Raw genomic sequence first — 13,696 nt, forward strand, 5'->3', positions numbered from 1 at the left:
TCACAGGTGCAGATGGGCTACACAACTTAAAAGCTGCCTCATCAGTGGGGGTTCACAAACACTAGGATGCCTTTTCCTGCAGCTCTGCACTCGTCTCCTCAGGAGTCCACAGTTTCAGTGGGTGTGATGTTCACATGTACAAAAAATTTGCCACATATGAATGTTTTCAATAAATATAAAACCAAATTGAGCAAATTGTAATTCATAATAGGTTGCTACTGCATGACAAACGTACAATGGCTAAACGTAGGGTAAATAGGCCTTTGAAAGATGTTGGCAAGCATGAGTTAAATACTGTTTAAATTTAGACTTCTAAATGCAACTCAGCATTGACAAAAAAAAACTGCACAAACCTACTACTGAACAAATAGCAGGTTTGTTACCCGCCAGTATTTTACTGATTTTGAATATTATTGTCTAATAGTTTCTTAGGGAAAAACAAAAACAAAAAACTTCCAAATATCAAAACAAAACCTTCTAAGCTTTGTTGTCAGTTACTACTGTAGTTTCTCATATATCACATTTCTAATAAAGGGATGCACTAAATAAAACATGGAGTATAAAATACAAGAAAGGTGTTAGAATTTGCTTTACTATGCTTTGTGTATTTTATAGGCTGTCCTAAGGTAAAAAAAATGTCACATCTGTTAGTATTCTTCATTCCACACATCATTGATTAGAGATCATTTAGTTTTTAACCGGTGAAAACACATTTAACTTTACAGTCTAATCTGCAATTTGGCGCTCAAAAGGAGGGAGGAACACAATGCACACTCAAACTCATACAATGATCTTGAACATAATTTGTCATTTTTATCACACAGATAACATAACATAGGTAACTGAAATGTATGACCTGTAGCTAGAAAAGTTTTACCTTATGACCTTTGATGTCCAGTTTTGACATTGCACACAGATTTACTTTCAGCAAAATAAAAACACATTACACATCTCTTTTTCAGTGCATCACACATGTGTTTATATATATATATATATATATATATACATATATACATACATATATATATATATTTTTGGGGGGGTGTAATCCACTGGTATAGAGTTGTGTGACATGTTTAAACATATTTAAAACCTTGAAATGTTACCAGTTTTTTTTTTTTTAATCAGGTTTCTTTTTTTTCCCAAAAGACATTTGACCTTCGTTGAACACTTTGAGTTCAAAAATGTCACACTCACTCTTGTCTCTTATTATCAAAATGTAACATTACTGCATGTGTAAGTCAACACTATCTATTCAATTAAGACGACTTTTCCCCCTTGTGTATGTTTGGGAAAGAAGTTATCACAATAACACCACCTGTTTAGGTTGGGGTAAAACAATATAGTTGCCCAGAAACAAACATGAGATTTTTTTAAGAATGTTTTGATTTAGTTAACATTGTGTGGAAGATGTGACTTCAACACTAGTCTCTTGGAAATGCGGTGTTACCTAAAATATTTCAGGTCTACAATGTACCTTCTTCTTGGAGTACAACTGCAAAGGTAATATTTTAAAACCGTTTAAGAGCCAAAGCAGTTTCTGAATAAAGTTAACTGAATCTGGACTAAAGAGAAACTCTTAACATTAATTGTTTGACAGAACTGTCTGAACTGCAGCAAGTTTGTGACTGTGATCAAACTGACACACCCACTGAAAAGTAATTTTCAAAAACACACAACATTTTAAGTTTTGTAGGAGGGCACTGTTTGTCCTTTTAGTGAATTACATGGCAACATACAAACACTCAAGAACCATACTACTGTACCCCATGATGCAGAAGACACAGCATGCAATAATTACTGACATACAGCAGATTTTTTTTCCTTTCTTTTTTCTTAGATTCCACTTGAACTTAGTGCATTGTGATTTTTTTTTTTTTAAGATGCACCACGAACCACAATCATGACCAGATAGTCCTCTTCGCTTTTTGCCAGAGCTTTGGCAGAGGAATCCAGGAACTGCTGGGAGAAATCGCAGGGGGGGAAAGCATGAAGAACCCCTGTGTTGTCTTTATCTCTGCTCCCTCCCACAGGCAGGCTGATGACTCCAGCTGCTTGTTTTTGGTTGAGGTAGGACACCAGGTTGCGAAGCGGCCGCTGGGTTGATGCTGCTGGGTCAGATGAAGATGTATCCTCTGTGGCTCCAGGAACTGCCAACAGGACGGCATAGCCACCAGGACCTGCCACCTTGATACGCCGGGACACCTCATCAAGCTTGGGCTGGTCCAGACGAAGACGCTGCGTGATCTTTAGCTCGCTCACCTGCCTTCCTGTGGTGCTGTCGACAAGTAGGTCGCTGGCTACGCCATGGTCCCCCTCCAGCAGGTGCATGTTGGCTGGGAAGTTGCTGTTCTTCAGGAGCAGCATGCCACGCCAAGCCAAACTCAGTTTAGTGCCATCTGGCTTGGATGGCTGACCTCCTTTAGCACTGCTTTCAGAACGTTCTCTCTTGGCGGGCCCTTTACCGCCATCGACCGCCTTTCGCTTGCGCTCTCCAACTGCTAAAAGAGCGCTGCCTGATGGTCCCTTCTCTGAAAGAATCTGGCTTTTCAGTCTCCGTTCAGCTACCCCTCTTTCCACGCTACTGTGACGTTCTCTTGCTGGGGACCCTCTCTCACCTCTCAGGGGGCGCTCTGAGTCACTGAAGCGCCCTCCATCCCTGCTGCTGCCTCCAGGGCTGCCTTCTGGAGAAGCACGTCTCCGTCTTACTGTCCTCTCCGTGCTGTCAGGACTGTGTTCCAGATGACGCCCGTCCTCCATTAAACGCCGTTTGCGTGTAGGGTCTCGTGCCTGGAGCTCTTGTTCCAAAGACCAAGGATCCCGTGTCCGTCGATCCCGTTCCAAATGTTCCAGAGGCTCAAAAGGTGACGCCCGTATCCGTTCACGTATAGCTGGGTTGGGCCACTCAGTTCCAGGAAAGAGCTCTCTGTCTCTAAAATGAAGAGGCGGTGGAGTCCGATCTCTAACCCTAAGAGGTTCTGGTGTTGCCCGGTGGACAAATGACTCAGCCACCATGTCAAACGGTGGTATAGGGAGAGGCTGCAGGAACTGCTGCTGGTAACGGTGCTCAGTGTCTGCAAAGTCCACTCTAAGTCTTCTTTCTGGTCCTCCAAGCGGGAAGCCCCTCATGTGAGTCCAAGCTGCTTGTGCAGCATCTAAACTTTCATACTGAATGTAGGCCCAAGTGTCTCCTTTTCTGTAATCTATGGTCCTTATCGTGCCAAAACGGTCAAACTCTCTGGCCAGAGCAGCTAAAGGTACCCAGGGCCCAAGTCCACCCACCCACAAACGCGTAGTGGGCGTTGCTTTCCCATAACCTATCTTTATAGGGTTACGACCCACTATTTTGCCAGACATACTAAGCTTAGCACGATGAGCCATGTCAAGGTTCTCAAATTTCAGAAATCCATATGTACTGGTTTGTCCTCGAGTAGGTCTTTTAATGTCCACTTCTGTTATGACTCCAAACCTATCAAAAGCTCTCCTCAGATCTGCTTCTGTAACAGTAATGTCCAGGTTGCCTAAAAACAATGTCCTATTGGCTCTTTGGTCATCTTCTGGAGATATAAAATCCTCTTCACGAAAGGCTGCTCGCTCTGCAATGAAAGCTGGACGTGCCCTGGCTTCAAACAGGGCAAACTCTCTGTCCCGCTCCAATTCTCTAGGCAGTGGGGGTGGCGGAGGAGGAGGCAGTCGTCCCAAAGCCAGCTGCTGCAGCCGGTAGTCTCTGTATCCAAGCCCAGGGGGCGAGAGGGGTCTTTGCAAATGTCTGTGACTTTGAGCTGCACCATATAATTCCCTCTCCACAGGGGAGCGGCTTCTCCTCCTGTTAACGTATACTGCCTCGATCTTCAGCGGCCGGTCGTACAGCACAAGCCGACCTCTGGCGTGTTTAGCAGCTCTGGCGTCCTCCGGCTTCCTGAAATTAACGAACGCTATCCGTTCATCGTTGCTGCGGCTTATTTTAACACTCACGTCGCCGAATTTCTTGAATTCGTGAAATAGCCCATCTTCTATATCCTCATCGCTCAACTGAGTGCCAAGATCGCTGATTTTGAGCGTTTTGTACTCACTCTCAGCGTTGGGCGGCTGAACACGCTGCTCCCCCCGCGAGGTGGTCCTCGGTGAGGCTAAATCCAGCGTCAGGCTCAGGCTATGGTTTTTACCGACGGAGCTAGCAGCAGCAGACTGACAGCTGTGATTATTTCCAGTCCTACTATGACCGTCGAAGTCCCTGTCTCTTTTTTCACCGAGCAGACTCCGTCTTGTCGAGCTGCCGTCGTTTTTGGTGGAGTTGTTACCGTTATTGCTCCCACTGGAAATGGAGAGAGCCCCCATTTTCTTGCTGGTCGGATGGCATCCTCCCCTCTCTCGTATGTCTTCCAAGGCCCGGGAGCGTTTTTTAATCGGCGACCGCTCTTTGCCTTTCATTTCAGCCCACGCAGAGTCGACTCTTGCGGTACTCGGCTGTTTCTTAGTAGTATTTCTGCAAATTAGTGCAGAAATTTACTGAAATCATGAACGGATTAATTCACTGACCCTGCGAGAAAACAACAACAGTCGCCATTTTGGTAAGATTATCATGAAAGCCCGCCCCTTCGTTCTGATTGGTTAAAAAGTGGGTGGAAATGTTTGAAGTGCCTGTCAATCACCCCTTTCAAGGGTCGGCTACTTCGTCTGCTGCATTTTGCAAATAAAAGGTTTAAAGCGCTTCCAAATATCACTAAGGTTTGAATACAGATTTTAAAATATTTAAAAGCTATTTGTATGCATGTATGATGTGAGCAACATCCGCTTTTGTGCATCTATTATCTAATATTGCACAGAATAAGTCAGATTTTGTGAGTTAAGTTTTATTTTTGAATTTGCGAGAGGGAGGAGTAGTATTTTCACGGAGCGAAGAGATATTCTCCCTCTCAATTAGAGCTAATGCCACAGGGGGGCAGCATCTGAGCACTATCTGAAATGGTAGTGGCATTTCCCTCTTTTTAGTCCCTCAAAAAGGTACTAAAAAGAAACTAAAAGAAATGGTCTGCGTGGACAACGAAAGCTTCCATGCATGTTTAACGTCCATGCAGGCTAACTAGAGAGATTAAGAGTCGCTATTTAATAACTAATACAATTTCTTAAGACTTTAGATCAGGATATTGCAGATTTGTAGGTGTAAGTTGAAAGCAACATACTGAACAGCCCACTCTTATTGAGCCATCGTATAAGTTATTTTACTCCTATTGTAGTAGAACATTGTTTTAAATCCTGCAAGTGTAAAAACAACTCCTATTAGGTTTGCTGTTTCTATCAGCAACCTTTTGCAAGTTTGTATAGCTTGCACAGTACTTTCCAGTTCCTGTAACATTCCACTTAATTTATCCACATTTTGGTCTCTAAGAATTTATATCTACGAAGTCATTAGACCTGAAACACTGGTAAATAAAATGTCAAATTGCAGCTAAAAACAGTTTGTACTGAACACCCCACTGTTTGCTTCTGTTGCACTGTTGGTCAGTGCACATTGTTTAGCTTTGTGGGACAATAACTGTGCATAGAGGCCTAGATAAGTCCTGTGGAGATCAAAGCCTAGAGCAGTAGCCCACAGGCAGCTGTACACATTTTAATGAGCATTAAATCATATTTTTAGTCCATTAATGAGACTGAATTGTTCAGTTACTACCAGACTATAAAGACAGTGTTCTTATATTAACCCTGACAAACAGTGATGCTAAATTAATAACTGCCTCTAGCATTGTGCAGTTGTAAATCAACATTTTACTTTTATTTCTGACAAATAATACCTACCGTTCTTTGCCTGATATATCGGGTCAACAATGATCAAAGCTTATGCCACAGCACTCCAACTTTAATTGGTTTAATAAAAAGTTATAGCCCCCTTAAGTAATAAGGGCTTATTATTTTTTATCTTTTACCCTTTTCTTCAGCAAAATAAGCAACTGTGTAGTTATGGTGTCATAACTTATCAGAGCTCTCCTGACAGTGTTCAGGATTTAACATAAATCAAAGACACTAAATTACTAAACGTCCTTTTTGTTTTTGGGCCTAAGAGCATAAATTTACCTGTGCTTTAGAAAAAAAAGGAAAAAAAAAAGCCCTGACCAACCATCTGCTATTTTTTCAGCTTTCCTAAAGATGGCCATCTCCTCAGTCCTTTATCCCTACTGACAGGTCTCCTTATCTTCTCCACTTAATCAGGGATTTAATCAGGAGGGACTATGTTACTGCAGTAAGAGCTGCCGTCTCCCAGGGCCTGGCTGGAATTTGAGGCTGTGGGTGTGGAAAGTGTTTCTGATGGGTTTTTGCAATCCTCTATTGGAACCACATGTTCCTCTCACAAAACCCTGCACAGACAGGGAACAGCCAGCTAATCTGCCCTGAGCATAACTGTCATAGTAAAGCAAGAAGAGAGAAAGGAGCATTTTGCCCTGAAAGCCATGCAGACTCCTAGGAGGGCTTTGTCCGCTAGTTTTTTTTTTCCTCAACTGAAATTGTGCTCCCAGGCTCACACAGATTGACATGTTTGCTCATTTGACATGAATATTTTGGTATTTATTCATTCACACCAGATGGGATGGTACCATGCTATTCAGTGTTTCCTTGACAATAAAGTAAATTATTTGGGGTGAAGCACAACAAGGAGGTACCGTGAGGCTAAATATGCCACAAGAATATATGCATGTCATGTTTTTTTCTTCTACTTATGGATACTTTAGTCTTTATAAAAGAAAGAAAAGAAGCAGATGCGCTGATTGCAGTAAATAACTGGACAAAATACAATATTCTTTATTAAATCCTCCTTCCTCTATCAAACTGTACATCATTGCTCAGATGTTCAGGTTTTAATAAGGAAAGCCTGCCTTGGTGCATGGCCACACATGCTTGGCAGGATTTTTTATTACATAGAGTGACATGTGGTCACTTTTTTTTCTTTCCCTAACCAGCTGATCAACCACCTTTAAGACGCTGAAAATAGACTAAACTCTCTTCGTACACCTTCTGCATAGCAAAAATCTTTGTTTATAGCAACCACAGTCAGTAAAGCATTTCTGCCTCATAACCACATTCTCAGTTTTTTTCTAAAGTGACACAAACTTTTCACTTGAAGATCTATGTGAAGACCAATATAATTCAGTCAAAAATTGTTTGTGAACCTTTTTTTCTCTTTATCCCGTCCCCAAAATAGCCTTTTACTGAAAATGATAGTTGATGTAGATGGAGGCCTTTATTACTGGTCACACTATAAAGACAACAGACAGAGGACAGTGATTAATATGATAATTACATCTTTTTACATGCTTAAATAATTTTCCTCTTTGGTCTCTTTGTAATATCAAACTAAAGTCAGAAAAAAAGAAAGTTATATGTACTGCGCTTCATCAGATTTCCAACACTCCAACATATTCTTAATAACAAAAAGTCTCCAAGTTGGCTTAGATAAATGTAAAGAAGAAATATTTGAGTCATATGCTGAGGTGGGTGTGTACATCTGGGACTGTATGGGGCAGAAATGTAACATGTTTTGGCTCAATCAGTGCACAGTGGGCAGCAGGCTCTGTGGTGGTCATGTGGGCCAGGAGAGGATGCTGCCTGGCTCTTTGGCTTTCATCCGCAGGGCCACCAAGCCCGTCGGTTTGTAATCGGTTTCTGGACCCTCAATGGAAGGGGGTCCAAGACCTCCTGGGAAGCTGTGGAGCGAATAGAGGCCGTTGATGCTGGGATGGTGAGGGTGGTGGTGGTGGTGTGGGTGGCTGGGGGACGTGGGCATGCCCATGAAGCTTTGCAGGTTGCTGTGGGGGTGAGAATATGGACCCATGCAGGATGAGGGGATGGAGTCAGCTCCAAGAACACAGCCTGCGCCAGAGCTACCACCGCCCCCTGAAGCCGCACCTGGCCAAAGGTTGCTCTGCATCTGGGTGGAACAGATAAAAAATGGGACACGTTGGGAAATTGATGGGATAAACATGAAAATGCTTTATACTCGTTATCAGCAAAGATTAGATTGATTTTGCTCAGTTTTTGGCAGCTAAAATGTTCTCAATTCTTAGCAGGAGCAGTTATGCACATCTACTACAACATAATGCATGTCACGTCTGCAGCATCCAACCTGATATGCATCATGGCGAGGGAGAAGAGAAATATCATATGTAGCAGCAAAGTGGTTGCGGACCTCCTGGATTTTCCCATAACGTTCCCGTTTCCTCCATTTGGCTCTGCGGTTCTGGAACCAAACCTTTATGAAAGGAAACCGAAATACAATAAAAAATTAAACAGAAGACAATAAGTTTTATTCAGACCATAAACTTTATTTTTCAGATACTTATAAAAGGAAAAGGTGAAATGTGATGCTTTTGTTGGAACACACCTGAACCCGAGCCTCAGTGAGCTCTGTCCTCAGCGCCAGCTGCTCTCTGGCATAGACGTCTGGGTAGTGAGTCTTCTGAAACACTTTTTCTAGCTCTTCCAGCTGAAAGGTGCTGAAGGTGGTGCGATTACGCCGCTTTTTGTTCTTCCCTGATAAGTCAATGGAGTCAGCAATAGAGTCCCCTTGTAAAGAGCCACTGCCCGATTCTTTCAGCTTGCCGCAGCAGTCTGAGCCAATCCCAGAGTAGCCCATGCTTTTCAGAGCTCCTTTCTCTCTGTCTGCAGCACATAGGAGAAGAACATGCTTACATGTATGTGAAATAAATATAACACATGCTTCATATTTTCCTGCCCGTGAAGTACATTCCTAAAATAAAATTAAATAAAAAGTTTTTTGTTCTTATTCTTATTAGTTAAATAATATGTACATGAAATTATTGGAAAAAAAATGTGGGGAAAAGAAAATAGAAAAAAATAACAACATAAATAATAACATAGTTTCACTGGGAATCCAAAAAATGTCCACAAATGAAAACAAATAAATGGTCAATAAATTAATTTTCACTGCCAGATGATCAAACTGATCATATTAAACATTTAAGCTGTGAATGTTTGCTTGTTTCTCATTGATTCACAAATTCAAACAGTCCAAATAATATTCCGAGTTGCCTGAAAATAACAACACACACAAGCAACACTAATTCTGATTTAATTTGATCAGTCCAGACAACCCATGTTGAGGCAGTGAACCCTCAGTGAGCTGGCTTCAGATAAACCCAGAGCAATACAAGATCTGACTGCGATAACGCAGGACATCTTTAGTCATGTAATCCTGATGTGAACTTGCTGAATTCCCATGTTAAACTTAACACACTGAACATGATGATCAGGATAGAGTCCTGAATTACACAAAAGACTTCTATCTGTTAAAGATTATATATCCTTTTTTTTTTTTTTTTTAAATTAAAACATTGAGTAGTGATGGGAATCTAAAAGCATTATTTTCCTTCCTGTTAACAGAGCAGGGAAAGGGCAGCTCGCTCCTGCAGTGTTTGGATGTTTTTGTCTATGTTCATTACGTTTAACCCTGCACCCCAAAACAAAACCGCTCTCCATCTATCTGCAGGCACTGGGGTCAGCTGAGACACTACTTTTCTATCCTCTTAATTCAATATTGGGCTTAACAGAGAACATTTTTCATTGCAACATTAATTTCCTCATGTCCATTAGATCCAACCTTACACCACATGCTGAAAATATTTTCAGCTGAGTGCTTGTCAAGCAGTCACATCCGCTCTGCCTCCACTTCAGTGTAACTGGAGATCTATGTGAAATACGGGAAAAAGCAAAGGGGGATCAATTTGAAATGCAGGAGCTTCATGAGGATCTGCTCTTATAAACTGTAACTGTTGTGATGTGAACTTGAACTCCATTTATCCAGGTCTCCTGATCTGTACATGAACATTTTTAAAAAAATTATTTTTCTTGTTTGTTTTTTTTTTTATTTATTTAATTATTATTATTATTATTATTATTGGCTTTTTAAATTATGGTATATTTTTGTAGATACTAACTGGTTTCAAATTAGTCTGCTGAGGTTATTATAATTAATATGACAACTTTAGCTTCAGCTGCTTTACAAAAATACGTTGTGTTTCATGTTGAACGAGAAGTTTGTGTTTTTCAGTTAAAATATTTTAGATAATATGAATAATTTCAAAAATGAATTATTCCTGTAGTTGCATTTTGTCTGGTTTTAAGGTTGTGACTGTTTATCAACAAAAAGAAAGAAAAAAATAATAACCTGAATTGTAAAATTCTCACACTTTACAAACAGCCTGTAAATAAAGTAAATATAGGTATTAAATTAAATAAATATCAAATCAACAGTTCAGGAATAAACAAATGAACAAAAAAAAAAGAAATTTATAATAACTACAATAATGAAAATGAAAACTTCTGAATGAATATAATCAAAAGAAACATTTCCCTGAAAGCACAAATTGTTTTTGTAAATGTTTAAATAATTAATGAATAATAATAAAAATAAAATAAAGAAATGAAGAAAACATATAAAACTAACTGATAGAAATCCATTTAAAAGGACAAACAGAGTAAAACTTCATTGTGTAAGGCAGGTCAAGGGTACTTTCATCGTGTTGTGCCATCAGTACTAAACTTTAACACACTGCAGACAAAACAGGAAGATGTGTCGCTTTGAAGTCAAATCCTAACACACATAAACTTACACACACAGACAGACTTGTTATTCTGCACATAGAAACTACAGATTAAATGAACATTTATCAGTATTAAATGTGTGTGTGTGTGTGTGTGTGTGTGTGTGTGTGTGTGTGTGTGTGTGTGTGTGTGTGTGTGTGTGTGTGTGTGTGTGTGTGTGTGTGTGTGTGTGAATCTCCGCTGTGGTCATGGTAAGAAAATGAGAGGGAAAATTATCTTCCAGAATTTAATAGAAAAATAATAAAAGGCCCAGTTTGAAACAGCACAGCTCGTGTTATTATCACAAGAAATTCTGGGGAAAAACTGTTGAATGTATGCGTTGTTTTTGGCATCAGCTTGAATGAAACCATCGTATATTATTCTGAACACAGATATCACAAAGACCTTATCGATGCTGATATCCTGTGTTGCTTTGCAGAATAATCTGCACCAATAAACAAAATGAGAAACCACATCATTTCATCAGGCTTTGGTTCAACATATACAGTAAAATTTCTTCCCATGATGGAATTTTCTCCCAAACCGTCTGACAGCACCGGAGGCAGGACATTTGCAAAGTTCTGTTGTGTTTTATATTTAAAATAAGAAAATAAGAAAGAACCAAAATAGAGTCTAAATAGCGAAATACGGAAATATCTATATGCATTTTGGCCTGACAGGATGACAAGTTATCTGTTGACACACCCAGCTTCCTACCAGACTGGTTTTAATGTTTATTAGGCTAATTTATATCAGGGACAGAAAACTTGTTGACGTTTTTATTGCAACGTTTGCAAAGTCACACTTTCATTTCATACAGAGCGCGCACACACGTTATTAAGACGATGAAGATTTTTAGAATTTATTTAGACCACAAACGGATTTAGACTAATCTCAACAAGTCTTTCCAAAGAGTGAGATCATTCTCACGTCTGATGTTTTCCTCCAGCATTTTATTTGGTGTTTTTAACTGCCCTGTCAAGTAAGGGCTAAAGACGTTTGGGGCAGTAGGCCTGCTTTTAATGCCTCCTAATGAAACCATAAAATAAAAACGCCTGTCAGCCAGTTCACCTTTGCTTTAAACTAATACGTAAAATAAATAAATAAATAAAAATGACAAAGTTGACAACCTGACCTGTTACTTATGAGATTTATTTTTTAATTATCCTACATAAATTCTCTCCAACTTACCCCCTATGCCGTTCTCGTAAAATGCCGGTTTGCCGCCTATCGTTGCCCCCTTTTGATCCTGGTTTAAACCGTCCAAAAACTTGCTGTGTTTGGGCGGTGAACCGGGCGGATTGGGAGGGCCAGAGCCGTGCGTAAAGTCCGCTGCAGCGTCGCCAAACCTGCCCATGGCTGCACCGTAAAGATCCCCGCGCAGGCTGAGACGAGGAGGTGGAGGAAGATGTGAGGGTTTCTGTAGCTTATCGCAGGGAAGAAAGGAGCCGGAGCCGCCACCAGACTCCAATCCCGGAGAGTTTGCTGGCGTCCTCCTGCTGTTCTGCGAAGAGAAAGGCAAACAGCTCTCCGTCTCCATCTCACGGCTCCAGCAGGCAGTTTAGACAACAGCGACTGGGCGCTGTCAGCGTGGGCGACTGGCTGAGAGATTTTTTTCTCTTGTGTTCATGTCAAGTGGGTGGGATTTAACAGATCAGAAACAAAGACCCGTGAAACGGGGACTGATGCGCGTGTGTATTTGTGTGCATGCATGTCCAAGACTCAGTGAGAGAGGACATTGAGTGTGTGTGTATGTCTGTGTGGCTCCAACAGTCTGATATAATCCGCCAAAAATTCAATCACGCGCGGTTTCTGTCCTTCCAATTAACCATTTAATTCCTATTTCATATATTATTATGGACCCAATCACCAGATCAGGCAGGACTGATAGACGGCTCTCACACAGCTTTTCTTTGTAGTTTACATCCACGCCGCAATTTATTTTCTTTCTAGTTTATTTATCTTTTCGTATTTCGGACAACTACCAAAAACACGGTGTTCAGACTTTTTCTTTCTATCCAAAATAGGGTGTCTGTTTTTTGTTCAGCAAACATGTTTGCTTGCGTAATTTTTAACGCCAACAATTTAATTTTCTAAATTAATTCAGTCAATAACTTGACGCCGGTTAGCGCCATCGACAGTGGCCCGTTAAATGTAAAAAGAGGACAAAGAACATACAAAACTGGACACGAAACAATAAAAAACGCATTAGCTTCCTTTCTGAAATGAATAAAAGTAAAATTGAAATAGAAATCCTCAGATTTCTAAATGTAGTATTAAGCAAAAACAAAAATCAAATAGCAAAGATCGAACACGTTATGACGATAAACTGCAAAAATCCAAACAACATGTTATTAAAACCGACTTATCCCGATCAAAATTAACATAAGTCTGTTGGTCTACACTTTTTTTTCTTTTCTTTGTCACTGACACCTTTCCCGCTTTATCTGCTCACAGCATAAAACAATCCGTTTTTTTTATCGAAAAATGTCTCCATAAGATAAAATGAAATAGCAGCACGCATGCGGTATATAGTGTTTAAACATGTTTAAAATTTTAGCCTCGCTTAAAAGTTACTATGACAATCACAGTTTTTTTTTCACCTCGCCGGTGTTTGTTCTATTTTAATTAATAAATAAGATATTAACAACCGAATTAAGTATTACTGGTTAAAAAAATAAATAAATAAATAAATACATCAAATTAACAAAGAAAAGAAACTTTAATGAGTATAATTTAAATAATACTTAATGTCTTTCAAAATTATACAAGCAGTAAAACACCAAACTTTGTCCAAGGCGCAGAGAACAATGATGTTATTCTTTACCATTGAGTTCAAAACTGACTGAATTTGCTCAGACTCAGCATTAAAAAAGAAAGGGCTTTTGATACTGACATGTTATCTCACATCTACACAAACCTCATCCAAACACGGTGCACTTACCAAGTTCAGACATGGTGCCGTTGGTTTCGGGGCCATCTCATCATCTCTTTGGATACTCGAGGCCCCGCACTGCTCAGATGATGGACAAGTGTATAAACATGGGGTCCATTTGGCTTGAGAGGCCTCACAAGCCCCATTTGATTCCATTTCTGTCCACTA

At 40.3% G+C, this 13,696-nt stretch overlaps 2 protein-coding genes across 2 annotated transcripts; both read right to left on the reverse strand.

The window, feature by feature from the left end:
• Positions 1-1,063: 1,063 nt before the first annotated feature.
• rbm15 (RNA binding motif protein 15) lies at positions 1,064-4,582 on the reverse strand. The gene has a single exon (XM_042004741.1). The coding sequence runs from the start codon at positions 4,429-4,431 to the stop codon at positions 1,879-1,881; it is 2,553 nt and encodes an 850-aa protein (XP_041860675.1). The 5' UTR covers positions 4,432-4,582; the 3' UTR covers positions 1,064-1,878.
• A 2,303-nt stretch (positions 4,583-6,885) lies between these two features.
• Positions 6,886-12,133, reverse strand: alx3 (ALX homeobox 3). Its single transcript, XM_042004255.1, has 4 exons — positions 11,785-12,133; positions 8,375-8,652; positions 8,117-8,242; positions 6,886-7,921 (listed from the first exon to the last, which is right to left on the reverse strand). Exons 1-4 carry the CDS (start codon positions 12,131-12,133, stop codon positions 7,574-7,576), a joined length of 1,101 nt encoding a protein of 366 aa, XP_041860189.1. The 3' UTR covers positions 6,886-7,573.
• Positions 12,134-13,696: the final 1,563 nt, after the last annotated feature.

Source organism: Melanotaenia boesemani, chromosome 13, assembly GCF_017639745.1.
Source record: "Melanotaenia boesemani isolate fMelBoe1 chromosome 13, fMelBoe1.pri, whole genome shotgun sequence".
Classification (NCBI taxonomy): Eukaryota; Metazoa; Chordata; class Actinopteri; order Atheriniformes; family Melanotaeniidae; genus Melanotaenia; species Melanotaenia boesemani.

What these genes read in the sequence shown, in the direction of transcription:
- rbm15 (XM_042004741.1), bottom strand. Translation starts at nt 4,431, where the DNA reads ATGAAAGGCAAAGAGCGGTCGCCGATTAAAAAACGCTCCCGGGCCTTG.
- alx3 (XM_042004255.1), bottom strand. Translation starts at nt 12,133, where the DNA reads ATGGAGACGGAGAGCTGTTTGCCTTTCTCTTCGCAGAACAGCAGGAGG. An exon ending in TTACGAGAACGGCATAGGGG is followed by an intron (nt 8,653 to 11,784) that starts GTAAGTTGGAGA and finishes TATGTGCTGCAG; the next exon opens with ACAGAGAGAAAGGAGCTCTG. An exon ending in CTCGCCATGATGCATATCAG is followed by an intron (nt 7,922 to 8,116) that starts GTTGGATGCTGC and finishes TGTTCCACCCAG; the next exon opens with ATGCAGAGCAACCTTTGGCC.